Genomic DNA, 18,087 nt, shown 5'->3' with positions numbered 1-18,087 from the left:
CAGGAGAGGGCCCTAATTTCTTTATCGTTGAGTCTCCGCATCTGGAAAATGGAGCCAATGAGACCAAGACACACACCCACAGAGGCTTCTAGAAGCAACCACTGAGATCACCTGTGTCTGGCATGGGGTTGGTTGCTGCTTGGTAAACAGTGGCCGCTGTCATCACTGGGCCAGGGCCTGACACCTCGGCAACAGCTTGGAGGGGGGCTGGATGAGCAAAGGGCAAACAAAGCCATCAGCTCCAGCCAGAGGCTCAGGGCGCGCTTGCCCCCAACTCCACCTGTCCTCTGCCACCCGCAGCCCAGAAATACTGGTGACACATGCTCCTGTCGGCCCGTAGGCAAATATTTACGCAGGGCTGGGCTCCCGAGGACGCTGAAGTGAGGACGTGGGGACAAGTGGGCACCAACAGAGTGGCCGGAAAGCAGGCTCGGGGACGGAGGGGGTGGAGGAACCGCCCGGGCTCACTGCCTCCCACTCCGGTGTGCCTGTGGCGCTGGGGGCCACGCAGCTCTGTTCCTCAGTCTACCTGTCTGTAAAAGGGAGCCTCTGCTTCCAGTCTCACGGCTCTGGCACGAGAAGTCCGGCGCACGGGAGGGAGAACCCTCTGCCAGGTCCTCCAGGCGGGCCCCCCGGTGAGCTGGACCCACCCTCTGCGTCTCACCTGTAAAATGGGGCAACAATTCTACCTCCCTCATGGGATCTGGGAAGGAGAAAACGAGCCACAGCACGCAGAGCGCTCGCTCGGAGCCCCCCCCCCCCGCCCTCTGCAAACACCACACGATGACTGCTGCTCTTAGCGATCTTCGAGCCCACGATGACCCCACCCAGCCCCGACAGTCCTCCGGGACCACACGACTCCTGCCTTGTCGACTCTGTGTGGCGGTTGGCACAGCCCTCTTCAAGAGAATCCATGCCCGCTCTCGAACTCCCAAAGGACTGGGTGGACCTCACCCTTCTCAAGACACCTCTGCCACAGCCCTGCACGCTGTCAGAGGAGCCAGCACGTGGGCAGTGACTCGACCCTAAGCTGCCGAGGGTGAGGCTGTAGCCTCTATCTGCCACAGAGCCGGGCACACGTCCACGTCCAAGCATCCGGTGTGCTCAGCCCCCTGGAGACACGCAGGGCTTTGGGCCAAATGGGCCTGGGCCTCAGGTCCACCTCCAACGCGTACGGGATCCTGGACTCCATTTCTTCTTTTTTTTTTTGAATTTTTAAGTAAACTCTACACCCAACATGGGGCTCGAACTCATGACCCCGAGATCAAGAGCGACATGCTCCACCAAGTGGGTCGGCCAGACGCCCCACCATTTCTTCCTCTTCATCCCACGTGCCTCAAGGGTGAGTGTCTCCACGGTATCTCCACAGATCCTTCACCGAACACCTGCTCGGCGCCCCACTCTGTGTGGAGTGATGCTGGACACAGCATCCAAAACAGCTCTCATCCCAGTCCACAAGGGGCTCCCAGTCCAGGAGCGGGTAGAGACCCGTCTCCAGACGGCGACGACCCACAGTGGCCAGGGCTGGGGCAGGGGAGCCCAGGAGAGTGCCAGACCCTGTCTAGGGGTCAGAGAGGGCTTCCTGGAGGAAGAGCTACCCAACACCACGGTCATGCCCGTGCAGGGACTGAGTGTCCTTCACCACTGCACCCCACAACACAACTGTACCTGGCACATGGCAGGTGCTCCCCCAGACAGGTGGGAAGGAGAGCCAGGGAGGAATGAGTAGCCAAGTAACAGAGGAAAGAGCCACTGGGGAGTCTGCCATGACCTGTAAAGCTGCATGGATCCACCAACGACGACAGCAACCCCACTCCTACGTCTATGCCTTCGACACATTCTTGCTCAGAACCCAGGTGTCATGTACCAGAAAGTTCACAGCTGCACTAGTCTGTAATACTGAAAAGCAGAAAGAAGCCCAAATGTCCACCCACAGCACATAGACAATCTGAGGCACGGTCAGAGAGCGGAAGGTTCTAGAGCACCTACACGGATGAAATTGGGAAACATGATGTCGAGAGGAAAAGCGAGACCCAGGAGTGACACAATCCCTTTTTTATGAAACTCACAAACAAGCAAAACTGAACACCATACTTCTCCATATGCGCGCGCGTACGCGCGCGCGCGCACACACACACACACACACACACTAAAACTTAAAGGGAAGCCCAGCTGGCTCAGTCGGAGGAGCATGCGACTCTTGATCTTGAAGTTGTGAGTTCGAGCCCCACGGTGGGTGTAGAGCTTACTTAAAATTAAAATCTTAGAAAACAACAACAACAAAAAAAAACCTCACGAGGCACGACAGTCCTAACGTTCAGACATTCAGGACAGTAGTCTCGGAGCTCTGAGCTCCACCCGCCCACCCAGAAGGAGAGGTGAGTTAATGGCAACGCTCTCATCCCTAAATTGGGAGGTAGGCTCAGAGGTCCTCATTACATTGCACTTTAACACTTACGTGTATGTTACACATATAGTTCACATGCCCAGAAAAGAATTTAATAACAATAATTTAAAAAGCAGAGGGAGGGAGAAGAGCGTAGCAGCAGAGGGAACAGCGTGCACAACTCTGTGGAGACAGAGCTGATGGCGCCTCTGGGGAACTGAAGGTCACTGTCGGGGTCAAATGAAGCAAACGGGCAAGGAACCCAGCAAGGGCTGGGGGCACCGACATGCCTGAAAAAGGTCTGCAAGTCGCCCAGTGGCTCACGGCTTCTCATCACTGCCACCCACTGAAATCCCAGGTAGGCTACGGGCCAAGCTCGGTGAGGGGGCCTCTGAGAAAGTCGGTGCCCATCAGGGGACAATCAGCCCTGCCAGAACCAAGCGGGCTATTTCGGGCTGCCCGCCTCAGGCTTCCGGTCAGGGGCACCAGATGGCCAGCCGGACGCGGAGGCACTGGGGGAGTTTGATTTAGAACTAAAATCAAGTTACTGTGAGCTGTTTACTGGTCCAGCAAAGGCTCCGGGGATGGAAACTGGGTGCCTGGAACCTCTCGCTGCCCAACCTGAGTTTCTCCATCTGCAGAAGGTGAGCCACACCGCTTACCTTCATGAGGTCTGTTTGGTAACTATATTTATTCCTCCATTTCCTACCAAATGATGTAGGCTGGGCAGACAGCAGAGAACAAAACATTCTGATCCCTGCCCGCAGGGAGTAACTGCTAAGAGGATAGACAAATACACATACAATTAAAAACAGCAAGTTAGGGGCGCCTAGGTGGCTCAGCCGTTAAGCGCCTGCCTTCGGCTCAGGTCATGGGATCGAGCCCCGCATCGGGCTCCCTGCTCGGCGGGCAGCCTGCTTCTCCCTCTCCCACTCCCCTTGCTTGTGTTCCCTCTCTCAATGTTTCTGTCAAATAAATAAATAAGATCTTAAAAAAAAAAAACCAGAAAGTTATTAGAAAAAACACTCTTGTAAGAAAAATAGGGGCATGCGAACTCAGATTGGAAGGAGGACCTAGGACAAACCCGTAAGAGAAAAGAAAAGTGTAAGCTGAAACCTAAACAATGAGTAAGAGTCAGAGATTCATTCCTTCAAATCTCCCTCTAGTGCCTATTCTGGGCCAGGCCCTGTTCTAGATGCCAGGTCGGCCCCAGTGAACGCAACCGTCACACATCCCCTCCCAAGCCGCTTACACCGGGGCACGGGGGGCAGAAGACAGTGAGCAGGTGTCAACAAACAGTAAGCACACTGAAGCTGGCAGAGGAAGGAGGCAGCACAGAGGCCTGGCATGTGGGTGATGGAGCAAAACCCAGGAACCCAAGGGGGCAGCGTGAGACAAGGCAGGAGCCGTGAGCAGGAACCACATCCCGCAGGGCCAGGAAATGGTATTCTACAGGGATCGGGGAGCTACTCAGGAGTGATGGCGTATGATAAAAAGGACCCTCACCCATGGGGTGCTGACAACATGGTGGCCCTGGCCGCGGGAGGAGCTGGACTTCTGGGCTTTGGGACTTGCTGAGCCCCTGCAGCTGTGGCAGACTGGATGTGTCCAGGGACCAAGACAGGGCTGCTCTGGCTTCCATCACCTTCTGCAAAGGAGCACGACCTCCAGAAGCGACTGATGGCTCCAAGTCACAAAATGAAGGGCCCCACCAGCTTCACCAGGTCCCTCAGCCTGGTGCTCAGCAAACAGTGGCTACAGTTGCATTAACAGGGACCCTTTTTATAATCTACTGTTGCTTGGCCCCGGCCTGGTCGTCCCTAAAGCGCCTTCCTCTTACACTGCACCACCCCAAGGACCCAGGCTGATACCACCTCATCTGCTCTCGGACCTGGTCGTCTGAGCTCCTCCACCCGGAGCCGCTCCAGCTGGGACGGACGCTGTGCTATGCAGATCCAGTGAAAGAGCAAGGGAGAAAGGATTCTTTTTAAGAAGGAAAGAGGGGTGCCTGGCTGGCTCAGTGGGTGGAGCGTGCGACTCTTGATCTCGGGGTTGTGAGTTTGAGCCCCATGTTGGTTATAGAGATTACTTAAAAATAAAACCTTTAAAAAAACGAAAACAGAAGGAAAGTGGTGTTCTGCTCCGCTCCCTGCCCTTTCCGGCAAGGCCAATGATACATGAGGAAAAATAGACACCAGTACAATAAAATTCCAAAGAGCCAATTATTTTCAAAGGGAAGGAGTCCTTACAAAAGGTCCCAAAACAAAAATGGGCAAAGAGCATGAAGAAGGAACTCCCAAAGAATGTAACGTGGTAACAATAAATAGGTTTAACTACCAGTCAAAGGAATGCTCATTAAAACAAGACACCACTGGGGCGCCTGGGTGGCCTGGTTGGCTGGGCGTCCAACTCTTGATTTTGGCTCGGGTTGTGATCTCAGGGTCGTGAGATCAACCCCCGTGGCAGGCTCCACGCACAGCCTGGAGCCTGCTTAAGATTCTCTCTCCCTCTGCCTCTGCCCGCCCCCCTCATGCTCTCTCTCTGAAACAAAACAAAACAAAAAGCTAGACATCATCCTGGCATCCAGATACCCCAATGCAAATGCTATTCATTCATTCAACCAAAAAAGAAAATTAAGAGATAAAACCAAGTCCTGTTACTCAAGGCTTATGGTCCTAGGCGGGCACAGATGGTATCTTATCTAAGGTTTCAACGGTTCCTACCCTCCGACCTGGTAAAACCACCTTCTAAGAATTTCTTCTGAGAAAGCTCCCCATAATGAACACACAGATTTATGGACGAGGACGAACGTCCCTGCGTTATTTATGCTACTGAAAATGGGAAAGGACCCAAATACTCTGCAATGCGGAAATGGCTACAAGTAATTACAATGGCCCAAAGACGGATCTTAATCCTGCTTTTTAAAAAATGACAAACTGAAGTGAAAACAGGATATTCAAACGTATACAGAGTATCCTCCCAGTTTTATTTTTATCTATCTGTGGCAGTGCACATAGCCACAGAAAAGAGACGGAAAGGAAATGCTCTGGCATTTAATGTTGAAAACATTCCAGGTGGTGCAAATCATCTCCCCGATAAGAGTCTTGCATCTAGAATATATGTAGAATGCTCACAACTCGGTAATAAAAAGACAAACAATCCAATTTTAAAACAGGCAAAGGATCTGAACAGACATTTCTCCAAAGAAGATACACCAGTGCCTGAGAAGCATGTGAAAAGATGCTCGACATCATGAGCCATCAGGGAAATGCAAATCCAAACCGCTGCCGCTTCACACCCTGTCGGGCGCTAGAATGCAAAGGACAGACGCGGGGGCGCCTGGCTGCTCTGGCGGTGGAGCACACGACTCCTGCTCACTCCTGAACTCGGGGTGGGGCGTCTGAGCCCCACGTCGGGAGTAGAAAAAAGACGACGACGACGACGACAGATGTTACCCGGGATGTGGAGGACTCAGCACCTTCACGCGCTGCGGAGGGAGTATCAAGCGAGGCGGCTGCTCAAACGGGTCATCAGAGCCGCTGCGCGACCCGGCGCTTTCATCCCCGGGACGCGAAAGCGCGCGTGCACAACAACTCGTACCCTGACGTCCACAACAGCATCATCATTCACCACAGCCAGAAGCTACACCAACAGGTGAAGAGAAAGAAAACGTGACACAGTCACACAGTGGAACGTTCTTCAGCAATGACGAGGGACGAGGTTCTGACACGTGCCACGATGGGGCGAGCTCCGAAAACACCACGCGGAATAAGAAAAGCCAGACACAAAGGGCCGCGTGATGCGTAATTCCACTTATATGAAACGGCCGGAATCTAAACAGACAGCAGTTGGGGAGGGTGGTGGTTAAGGGGTGCAGGGTTTCCATGGGGGGGGGGGGATGAAATGCTCTAAAATCGACTGTGACGGGAGATGCACAACTCTGTGAACAACTGAAAGCCAATGAACTATACACTTCAAATGGGGGAAAAAAATGTGTGAATTACAGCTCCATCGAGCCTTTAAGAAAATTCCAGATGGTGAAATTAACAAGTCATTTTTTATTTTCTTCATTAGACTTTCCAAGTTTGTTTTGTTTTTTACAATGAACATACCTCACTTTTAAAATCAGGGGATCAAGGTAGCGATCCTTTCCTTAGTGACAACCGTCATCACCCTCCAGGGTAACTACACACCCCTCTCCCCAACCCCCTTTACCAGCTCCATGACAGGAGAGGAGAAAACGAAGACCCTGGCAGCCAACAAGCTCATGGAGCTCCATGCTGGGCTAGAGATGGGGAGTCTCCATTTTCCCAGAGCACAAATCCTTCTCGAAATGCCAACCTCACACAGCTGGTTGGGGGGCCCCGAGTACCCAAGGCAGGTCTCCCCAGGATGAGCTACTCTGCGCCTCAAAGCTACAGAGATGGCTGAGGAGAGCAGCAGGAGCCCGGTCCTGCATTTCAGACCGTTTCTCTCTGGCCCACTGTCTCATCTATAAAACAAGAAGGCTACCCCTCCCCCTCTGATAATCTGTACTCTGGAGATGCGGAAGGGGACTGTGCTAGCCCTGGATTCTCTTGGCTGGGCGGGTAGTGAGCACAGGCATTTGGAGCCAACAGCTGGCAGGTGCACAGGAAGTCAGAGGCCTGCCTTCGGATGCCTGTTCCACCCCCTGGGTTCACTGGCCTGGGATGTCTTCCCCGGGGACCAGACAGTCAGGCTGCTGTCCGACACGGCAGCTCTAAGCAGGGCTCCATGAGGGCATCCTCTCTGAGCCGTGCCCATACCCACTGCCCCCCAACTCCATCCTAATGTTATTACATTCCCTGAACATCCGCTCAGTGCCTGAGACACAGTGACTGAGACAGCCTTGGCCCTGCCAGGGCTCACAGTCCACTGCGGGAGACAGACCGTCACCAGACAGGGACCACCCAGAGTGGGCAAAGCTGGGACAGGGAGCCCAGAAAAACTTAGCACGGCAGATCCTGAGGGCTGAGCCCAGGCCCAGCAAGGAAGGAGGCTCCCCCAGGGAACACAGCGCTTCCTGGTATTCCGATCAAAGTGGGGAGAGCTGGATCAGGAAGCAAGGACCCCACCCAGGGAAAGAAGGGAGTTACAGAACAAAGAATGAGACGGAGGAAGGAGGGGGAGGATGGAGGGCTGAGCTGGGTGGCTGCAGCCTTGACATCCTTCACCTCCCTCCTGTCACATCTTGTTGTTGGGGCGACAGGGAATCAGGTCGCCTGCCACAAAGGTGGAACGCAGATCAGTTAGCAGAACCCAGCCTCTCTCAGCTCCATGCCGTGATGGAGAGGAGGTCCTGGGACCCATGTGGTTCCCTAAATGGTGGGGGTGATCTACATAGAGAGATGGGGAACACACACAGTGGGAAAGGACCTCGGACGCCATCTTGCTGCACAGAGAGGGCAACAACACACAGCAAGTCAACAGCAAACACAGCTTCTCCTGGCTCTACCAGGCTGGCTAGCTTCCCAACTCTGGCAGGGGGACACCAGAGGCACCCTCCCCTCTTCACACTTCCTTTTCTGGACCTGGGCTACTTGAGGGCAGGGCCTGTCTAGTACCCAAGGCCCCCCATCGCATATTGCTTCCTTCCCCACCTGCCGTTATCAGCCCTTGCTCAGAGCCAGGCACAGTGCCGCATGGTGTGGGTCCCGGGGGTACAGGGGCACCAAACCAAAGCCACCGGGCCTCAGTGATGCTCACAGTCTAGGGGGCAAGACAGAGTATCAGCGGGCCTACCTGACCGGGGGTTCAGAGAGCCAGGAAGAAAGGGTCTACTGGTACCCGCAGGACAAACTGGAGCGGTGACAGCAAGGCCAGCATTCCAGGACAGGATGTGGAAGTTCCTCGCATGTTCTAGGAACTGAGAGAAAGCCACCACGCTTGAACCCAGGGCGGAAGGGTGATCACAGTTGTGGTCAGTGAAGGTGGCAGGGGCCGGGCCTCCTAAGCTGGTGCAGGGACTCTGGACTGGGGGTTGCAGGTCAGAGAGCACGATGTGAAGCAACAGAGGAACCAGGTCTGCCCGCCTGACCATGGGGTGGGGGTGCAATGAGAGAGCAGGGGCAACAGTCAGGACCCCACCGCCTGGCACCCCGCAGGCACAGTGAGTGGGTGCCCGTGAGGAATGAATACATGGGTATGTGAACAAATGCTCCCTCGACAGATTATCTTCCTTCCCTGACGCTCTTCAGGGCCCCCGACTTTCTGAGGCTCCGGCGACGTGGTTTCGAGGGCTCCAAGGCACCCAGACTGGGCCACGCATTAGCAGACCCACTTCGCCTGAGTCCCTAAGGTGCCTGGGTGTGCTGAGTGGTGTGCCTCCTCTGGGGAGCCAGACGGACAAGATGTGCTCCCTCGTGGAGCGTCTGAGTCCAGTGGGGGGAGATGGACCCAAACAAATAACAACAGCCTGAGGCATCACGGGAACCTGGGCGAGCACAGCAGCACTCTGTCTGGGGACCGGGGAGGACCGTGCCAAGGAGGTGACGTCTGAGCCAGCTGGGAAGGGTGAGCAGGAGTCGGTCAGGAAAGGCAGGGGACTGGCCAGGGGCACACTGAGCGGAGGAAATCGGCATCCCTGGGTCAGGAGGGAGGGCCTCCCACCAGGCTCAGAGGTGTGAATCCATCCTGTGGTTATGAAGGGGTCCTCAGAGGCTTTCTGGGAACACAGCAGAGGAAGAGAACCATTCCTTCTGGTTTGAACATGGCTCCCCCCATCCCCCAAGCCTTGGCTTTCGCTTTCCTGCTGTTGCAAAGATTAAATGAGTAGATGCATGTGAAGAGCTTAGACCCGGTACGGGCTCCACGAGATTATCACGGCCACCGCCACTCATCCAGGGGCATGACCCCTCCCACTGGGTCGCTTCCCCGGTGTTTGCCTGCATCTCCTGGCAGCCCCGCCCAGCCGCCCTGCTGCTGGGAGGAAGGCAGTGAGCTCAGCTGCGAAGGTGCTCTGCTTTGCAGAAAGAGGGGGGCCACACAGAATGCTAGCAGCCCCGCCACGACAAGGCCGACGACAGCTGGCAGGAGACTAAGAGTGGAGCGATGCAGGGGTGGGTGTGAAGGTGGCACACGAGTCACCCCAGTGGGTTCCAAGAGGGGCCCACCCACCCAGTCAGGGAAGACATCCCAGCAGGGATCCAACAAGACCCTCCCCGGAGCATCAGACCGCAGGGCTCCAGACACAGGGTTCTGCTGGAAAGGAAGAGGGCGTCAGGCGAGTCACATGAGCCGAGTGGCTGTCAGCAGACGCTTCCAAACCACCACCCCCACCTGAGGCAACAGCTCCGCACTAGCTACAGAGTAAGGAAGCGGGTGAGAATAACTTCAGAGCGCCTACTGTGTACCTCCATCCACCACCAATCCATCCGAAGTGAGGGCCTGCGGAGTGCCAGGCACCGCAAAGGGCTCTGGGGACAGCGAGGGGAGCCACACTGAGATGGGCCCTGCCTTCATGGAACAGTATTCCAAATGGGGGGAAATACACCCAGGGCACAATGATGCCTGTAATCCTTTCGGGCATCCAGCCTCTGAACCCCTTCCTGGAACTGCAGACCCCTCCACGTCTCCCACACACTCCAGGCCCCAGCCTCCGGTGCCACTCCAGCCACGGAGGACTGCCCCAAACATCTTCAAGCTGCCTGAGGGGCCACGGGCTCCCTAACGCCAATAGCACCCAGGGTCAGCACGCGCAGTGCCAGCGCCTGCCTGGAGCGGTGATGTCCAGGACCCCGGGCATTCTCAGCAGAGCCGCCTGACGCCGGGCTGCGCTGCCGGTGCGCAGAGGCCCCAGGCCTGGCTCTTTTCCCAGCGAGCCTGAAAGCTCTGAAAGACACGTCTGCCAAAATGGCTTCACAAACGGGGACAGCGTAGCACAGGGATGTTCCGGGACATGGCCACATTCACACAGCTGAACCCACACCTGGGCCTGTGCCATCTAGCCTGGGGAGGTGGGGCTGCCCTCCTGCTTTTAGAGAGGAGGAAGCCGAGGCAGGCGCACAGCAGGGGCATGACCTCATTCCACTTCACCCAATCTTTACCGACCGTCTATAATAGCCAGTCACTGTTCCAGTCGCTTTCCAAGTACGGAAAAATCTAATCCTCAATCCCCATACAAATGGGGACACTGATGCGCAGAAATTGAGTGATTCGCCTAGGGGCAGAGCTGGACTGGCCCAGTGGCTCCAAAGCCCGAGCCTTGGGAGGCCGCTTATGTTGCTACCATTTCACATTTTGGGGAATGAGGCGCACCAAGGACTCCATGGTCTCCTACTGAAGGCCTTGGGCCAGATGTGCTCTGGATTCAGAACTTCCTGGGATTTTAGAAGAGGAACAGGGCAGCTCTATTATGCTAAGACCCCAGCAGGGTCTGTCTGGGACAGTTTCTAGAACTTTCTGGATCTAGGAAACGTGGGGTCTACAGGGGCTGTGCAGGTGAAGCCACTTGCTGAGGCCACACAGGGGAGGTGCAGGCACCCGAATGCGCAGTCTGCAAGCTGCCCACCACCCCGCCCAAGAGCAGGATGAACTGACTTGGGAGGGGGTGCTCCGAGATCCGAGAAGAGAACGGATGGGAGAAAACTGCCAGCTTACAAGTGTCACGGAAACACTGGCAATGGCAAAACCTTTGGGGGGCAGGGGAAGTTCAGATCAAGCCAAGGAGTCAATCAATGAAGTCAAATGTCAGCTATTACCTCATGCAGGGCCACCTCCCTGGTCTCTAAGCCTCGGTCTCACCCCCTTCACACCATTCAGAAAGTTCTGCTAAAAATACCAGGCATGTCCCTTCTTAAAGCCCTCTGCTGGCTCCCCGCAGCCGCGAGGCTAACACAGCCTATGAGGCCGCAGCTGGGTGGTCTCTTTCCTGCCTCGTCCAGCTCTCCTCCGACCCTCCTGCCCCCACCTCCAGGAAGACTGGCTTTCTCAGATGTGCCTGGCTCACTCTCTGCCTCCAACCCCCTTGGTGCGTACTTCCAGCTGCTTCCCTGGCTGACTCCTGGGATTTCTGGGCCTCAGATGGCCCTCACTCCAGGAAGCCACCTTTGCCCGCCTGCCTGCCCAACTACGCCTGTGAGCTCCTCCTAATCAGAGTCCTGGGCACCCTCGTTTGATTAGAATTGTTTACTCTGTGTCTCCCTTACCCGACTGTGACCTCCAGGGAGGCATGGACTGGGTCTGTCTCACGCCCCGCCCCCTAACACCTGGCACGGCCATGCCCTGCTAAATGAACGGCTGGCCATGGGGTAACAAGTCACACATTCAACCAGGAGGTACTGAGCTACCAAGTACCAGACACTGTGCAGCACAGAAGAACTCGGGCCAAGGGTCAGAACAAGGACCTAATGCTGAGGACAGAGGAGCCGCATGGACCTCCCAGGACTCTGGAGCTGCCAAGAGCCACAGTGAACCCCCATCCTGAGTCGTTAATGGGGCTGGGCCCTTTATTCGGTCGGTTTCTCGTCCCGGCCATGACTGCGCGTGGCTAGAACTGTCCCCACTTCCTACATGGTTCCGGGTTACAAATGAAGAAACCGTACGGCCCGCAGAACTGAACGTGGCAACTTGCCGCAGCTCGTGTAGCCCGTACACGGGGAAGGGTAAGGACCACCTACTGGCTCTGGGACCGCAGGTGTGTCACATCGCCTCCCCGTGCCTCAACTTCCTCACCTGAAAACTGGAAATACAGCACCCGGGGTGGTTGTGAGACATAACCGAGACAAGACATTTAGCCCCGTGGGGGGCACGCGGCAGCCAGTGAGTGGTGACCATGAAGGTCGTCCAGAGAGCAGGGATTTCAAGCCGGGCTCCTCTACGCGCTACCGTAGCTGGCCGCCTTCCCAGCTCAAATTTCTGCAGTTACTTCAAGTCACACATGTCAACTTGCTCCAGTCTATGAGGTCAACCCCCGCCACCCCTGAACCGAGGGCTAGAAGGCAGTCTTGGGATTGAGTACTGAATGGGCTGAGCCCTGAGCAGAAGGACAGCCACAGCTGGCTGTCAGAACCACCTGCGGAGCTTTCTAGAAACACAGATTCCTGGCCCCCATTTCCAGAAGGCTGCCTCAGTCATAGCCAGGCCAGCCCGGGGCATCTAGCTCCACGGTTCTTAACTTTCAGAGTGTGAGACGGAGGAAAGCCACGAGTGCCTCGCTCCCAGAAACACGCCCACGCGCGCTTCCACTGGCTCATTCACTCAAGGACTATTTACCGCCCCCTGCCCGCTAAGTCTGCGCGCTCCTTCTGGGGGCTCGTGGTGGATGCCAAAGCCAGCTTGCAGATCTCTGAGGAAGAGCCCCCAGCACAGAATGCATTGACTCCTCCGAAAGCTTTTTCCCAAATACCACCACGACCGGTTATTAGAGGTGAGGACAGCCTCACTCCCCTGACATTCACCCACTGCCCGGGCCCTCTTGTGCGCCAGGCTGAGGTCACAGAGGGGACTTGCACACAGCCCTTGCCCTTGAAGAGGGAAATACGATGCGAACACAGACAGAGCTGGAGGTGCAAAGAAGGAGGGCAGTCCACCGGAGTCTGAGTGTGCAAAGGGCCCGGCCTGGCACAGCGACACTGCCAGCACAGCGCCCGACAGCGCAGAGGGCTGGGTGGTGCGGTCCATGCTACAGACATGACGAAGGCTCGGGGAGGAGGTGTGACTCGTTCAAAGTCATCGGCCGGTATCCGGAGAGGTGAACGCTTTGAGTCTAGAATCTGGGTACCCTTGCCGCCTCTCAGGCTAGTGGGCCAAGACATGCTGATTTAGTTTCAGCTCAGAGAGGTTGGGCAACTTGCCCAGGGTCACCCAGCTTGTAACAGATGGGATCAGGCCTGGAGCCTGAGGTCGTTCTCATGCTCAGTCAGGATCAGGACAGCAGGGTTCTGATACGGGAGATGCTGGGGAGAAAGATGAGCGCAAACGCACAACAGAGACAGGAAGCTGGTGGGGCCTGGTGATGACAGGACAAACGAGGGAGACATCAGATGAGCATTCACTATGGGCTGTTATCTTACTTAATCCTCACGATCACCCTATGAGAAGGTACTATTGTCAGCTGCATTTTATAGACAGAAACATCACTGGCAGGGAGAACAATTGGCCAAAGTCACACGGCAAATCGCCCAAAGTCACACAGCACATTATGTGCCAACGCCGGCAGCAGGATGTGAAGCTGGGCCCAGACGGAAATCTGGACAGAAGCATCAAAAGCTGCCCGCCCCACGACCCCATACCCTAGTCTCCAGCAACACCACCACTTAGGCTAAATTGAGGGGAGTGTCTTTTTTTTTTTTTCTTCAGTTTATTTGTTTTAATCTCTACATCCAACATGGGACTCGAACTCATGACCCCGAGATTAACTGACCTCCACCAACTGAGCCAACCAGGCGGCCCCTGAGCTGAGTCTTTTAACGGAGGGCCTCTTTCTACCACTGACAGGTGCATCTCTACCCGTCAAACCAGTTCCAAGGCCCACATCTACAGCGCAGGTTTCAAGGAGAACCAACAGTAAAGCATGGCCACCCCCTTTGATCCCCATTTGAGAACACCATGGCCACTGCCCCCACTGCCCCTTCTAACCCCCAAACTCAGGTGGCCAGAGGGGGCCTCATCTTTGGAGCCCCCTCACCCTGCAGACATGTCACAGAAGGAGTTTCCTAGTGGGCAAAACTCCCCCCCCCCAACCACTGCAGGACTGACTCTGACGGGTCAGAAGTCTGGGAGTGGGGAATGAGTCACTGGCAGGACTGGAGGGAGGGGAGACAAGCCTCCCACACTGCGGCCAGTGTCACACCGTTGGACGGTGTCTGACACCTGTCTTGCAGAGCCCACATCTCCTTCCCACATAGCCTTCATGGGACTGGGAAGATGAGCTGAGCTTTGGGTCATTCCTGCAGTTCGGTCTGGAAGGGTCCCTGGCACAAGTCCCTCAGGAGAGCCGGGACCATGGGGCCTGCCACCATGGGGTGGGGTGCAGCCAGCGAGCCCCTCCTCCGCCGGTGATCACTGCTACCCCCGGGGACAGTGGAGCCCACAGGTGGCCAGTCTGGCAGCTCTGAGGCAGCGTCTTCCACTCACAATTTCCACCCCGCCTCCTCCCCAGGCTTCACTTCCCGTCCATGCACAACTGGCCTGCGGAGGAGGCCCTGCCCGCTCCTCCCCCCGCCCCGGCCCGCCTGGGTTCATCCCATCTGCTCAGACGTGCTGGGTGGTCAGCAGGGCAGGGGGCACGACTTCACAGATGAGGAAACAAACAAGCTCAGCAAGAACAAGGGCCTTGCCGGAGGCCGCGGCACACGGCTGCCAGCCTGGCCGGGAGGCACTCTGGCTACACAGGCCCAGCTGCGGCCCACTGTCACCCCCTCCAGAATAGCTGCCCACAGGCCCACCGGCGCTCATTCAACCACGATCGCCACACGTCCTCTGAGAGGCCGAGAAAGTGGAAACAAGGACAGACAGCGTCTGCTCTCCCACTGCAGTGGGGGGAGAGACCCCTAGCATGAAAGCGAGCATGGGCGGCACCAGCAGGTGGCCACTAGCGCCCCAAGGAAAATGAGCAGGACCCCAGCATCGGGGGCGGGTGCGCACTGATACTATGTGAGATGGAACCAGGCAAGGCCCGCCTGAGCACTGGGTTGGGTTGAGCCCCAGAGGCCTGGGACCTTCTACTCCAGATCGTCTCACCTGCACAGATCCCCAACACGTGACCTGGGGCAGGGCTTGATGGGGCTCTCGCCCTCAGGCAGACACCCCCAGAGGCTCCCAGCCAGCTGGGCCACCACTCCAGTGCGGGCCTGGCCCAGCTCTCCTCCCTGAAAGGTCACCTGTGCTGGGCCCCCGATTCCTCTAGTTCGGGGATGCTCCTGCACCCCCTGGCTCAGGCAACTTCCCCATCTCTGGGATGGAAGAGCAGCTTCTGAATGACCTCTCTCCCAAATCAGATCGGCCAACTCCCCCCTCACCCTTGACCTCGAAGTCACAGCACCACAGCAGGCCCCAGAATGACTCCTCCATCACGCTTTCCACTAGGACCACAGCTCGAATGACACACTCTGTGCTTTCCCACGGCTTAAAGACCAAGCCCAACATATCTCCCGCCCCTCCTCTAAGACAAACCAAGTCCTCCCTGCAGCCTCCAGCGAAGACACTTTAGCCTCCCAACTAGGTAACCCCCTTGGCCCAACTTTCTGTACCGAGCTTCCTCTTCTAAGGCCTGGCAAGACTCCACCTTCCCTAGTCCCAAGCCAGGCAGCAACTCACTGTCCTCCCCAGGCACAGAGGCTAGCCACCTGCTCCTGAGCATTGACAGGCCTTCCAATTTACTGTCCTGCAAATCCCACTGTCTAAACTCACCGAGGTCACCCATGATCCCTCCCCTGCTTGGGAACCAAGATCCCCCAACTCCTTCACTGCCAGCCTGAGCCCTCAGCCCCTCTCCGCTGCCAAGACAGACCAACCCTGCCAGCCCGTAAACGGATTTCTCAACTTCTCCATGTCATCACCGCTCTACCTCAGACCCCCTGACTCCTCCGGAGTGTGAGTCCCGACCAGTCCCTGCTGTCCTTTAAACTTCAGAAATGAGAGACTCCCCCAGCCTGTAAGCTGTTCCCACCTCCCCCTACCCCGGGAAAGGCCAATCAGCAACCATCCTCTCAGCCCCTCCCAGCCAGACTCCAAGCGACCCCTCTTTCTTGACATTCTTCCCTCCCCTCAAACTCCTTCACCGCCTGGGTAACAGCAGCTACTATTTCTGTGGCAAGAATCTACAAAGACTATTTTATTTAATCCTCACAACTACCCCGCGGTAGAAATTAGCACCTCCATTTGCAGAGAAAGAAACAGGAGGCTCAGAGAAGAAAAACAGCTTACTCAAAATCAAACAGCTGGTTACACACAGCTGTTCCTCTTCTGGGAACCTGCACACCAGAAACTTGCCCCCAGCCCCGCCCCCATCCCAACGCTCCCCCTGCCCCCACCGTGGCCCTCCAGCCCACAAACTGCTCATCTTCCTTTCTGCTTGCCCCGGGCCCACAAACTGACCACCATCTCTGTCCCGCTCCTGAAGGCCTGGGAAGCAGAAACATCCAGGTCCCAAGCACATGCACTGACCCCTCTGGACTGGCCCCTAAAATGACCAATATCACCCAACATCACCCCGAAAATGACCAACAATAACTGCAACTTGATGAAAGCTCCTCCTGGCCAATTACTTTTCATACACAACCATAGTTAATCTCCCCTGAAAGCCTTTGCGGGGTATTACCACCCACTTCACAGTCGGGAAAACTGAGACTCTGAGGAGTTAGATAACCAGCCTGAGGTCATGAAGTGGGTAAATGGCAGTCAGGAGTTGAACTGGAACCTCTGCCCTCTACCACCCTACTCTGCCTATCCAGGTCTTTCTCTTCTCCCACTCTCAACTCCCTGAATTGGGTACCATGCTATAGCCGGGCCAGGGCCCCACCTGACTCTTCCCCTCCCAGCCCAAGTCCTCCAACCCAAATGTGACACCTATCCCTGGGGCCCAGAGCCCAAGAGGAGGCTGGCTCTCGACGCCAACAATCATAAATTGTCTCTTTAACAAGAACTAGCCGGACTGGCATTTATGGCAGGCTACCTACGTGCTCAGCTTCCAGTTACCATGTATCCCACTCTCACGCAAAAGCCACAATTCCTCCACTGCACAGACTAGCAACAGTGCCTCCTCTTTCCTGGAGCCAAGTGACCAACTTCTATCGAGCCAGGACCAGTCTGTGACCCCTCTCTTCATGGGCTGCACCTTGGCAAGACTGGCCTCGCCCCCAGAGAAACGGACTCAACGCCGCCACTCATCTACGGAGTGCTTTCCAACTTTGGTCCTAGAGGTAAAACACACGCACTCCTCCAGCTGCCCTTTCACTTCCAACATGAATCTGACCTTCAGGGGACCTAGACTCTGCAGACTTGCTCCCTCTCCCAAGATCTCAAGCTAGCAAACTTCTTCAGGCACTCACCTTCTACCTCCAACAACTTCCAATTCCCCAACTCTTTCTCAGAAAAAAAAATAATAATAATAATAATAATTTTTTTTTAAAGAGACCTTCTATACCCAGACCCCAAAGTTCCTCTGCTCCTTAATGACTGATAATGCTTTACTTCCCTTTTGGGAAGAAGAAAAGGAGTGCAGTGACTCTCTTTCTTAACGTCAAGATCTACCACCTCCTCCCACTATCTCACCCACCTCCAAAGTGACCATCAACTCTGCTCCTTTTCTGGGAGTTTGTTTACCTTGACTCCCTTTTCCCAACCCCAGGATTTACCAACTCCTCCAGAGCCACAGGCCAAGGTGGTTTATTCCTCTTCCTCCTTTCAGCCAAAAAAGGGAGCAACATGACTACCCCTTCTCCCGAGGTTTGTAGACCAGCAACTTAACCTCTATGAGCCCATCAAACTCCACCTGCCCTTTCACCGCCAATGCTGACCCACTCTTCCTTCTCTGACTGCTCTCTTTATCCTTGGGGGGGGGGGGGACACTAGGAACTCAAAGACTACCGCCCTATCAATCTCCCAAACCTCCAAACTTTAACTGCTTATCGTTTTCATTCTTAAAACATTCACCTTCAGCGTCGGGAGGGGGGGAAGTGCGGGGGGGGGGCATAAACCAGCTACTTTTCACCTTCCCAACCCAATAGGCACCCCATCTC

At 55.8% G+C, this 18,087-nt stretch overlaps 1 protein-coding gene across 2 annotated transcripts in view; it reads right to left on the bottom strand.

Annotated features, from left to right (window-relative positions):
* The window catches only part of PPP1R37 (protein phosphatase 1 regulatory subunit 37), a 39,630-nt gene that overhangs the window by 21,014 nt on the left and 529 nt on the right, over nucleotides 1-18,087 (bottom strand). The window contains exon 1 of one of the 2 annotated variants that reach the window (XM_044378160.3): nucleotides 8,150-8,515. The exons of the other annotated variant lie outside the window; for it this stretch is intronic. Coding sequence (XP_044234095.1) covers nucleotides 8,150-8,447 — 298 coding nt within the window. The 5' untranslated portion in view covers nucleotides 8,448-8,515. Of the gene's footprint in view, nucleotides 1-8,149; nucleotides 8,516-18,087 lie in introns of those variants that run through there. 2 annotated transcript variants of the gene reach the window in all.

The sequence above is a fragment of the Ursus arctos genome, unplaced genomic scaffold (genome assembly GCF_023065955.2).
Source record: "Ursus arctos isolate Adak ecotype North America unplaced genomic scaffold, UrsArc2.0 scaffold_19, whole genome shotgun sequence".
Classification (NCBI taxonomy): Eukaryota; Metazoa; Chordata; class Mammalia; order Carnivora; family Ursidae; genus Ursus; species Ursus arctos.
Note: the sequence above shows the minus strand (reverse complement) of the source record. Positions and strands in the feature narration are given on the sequence as shown.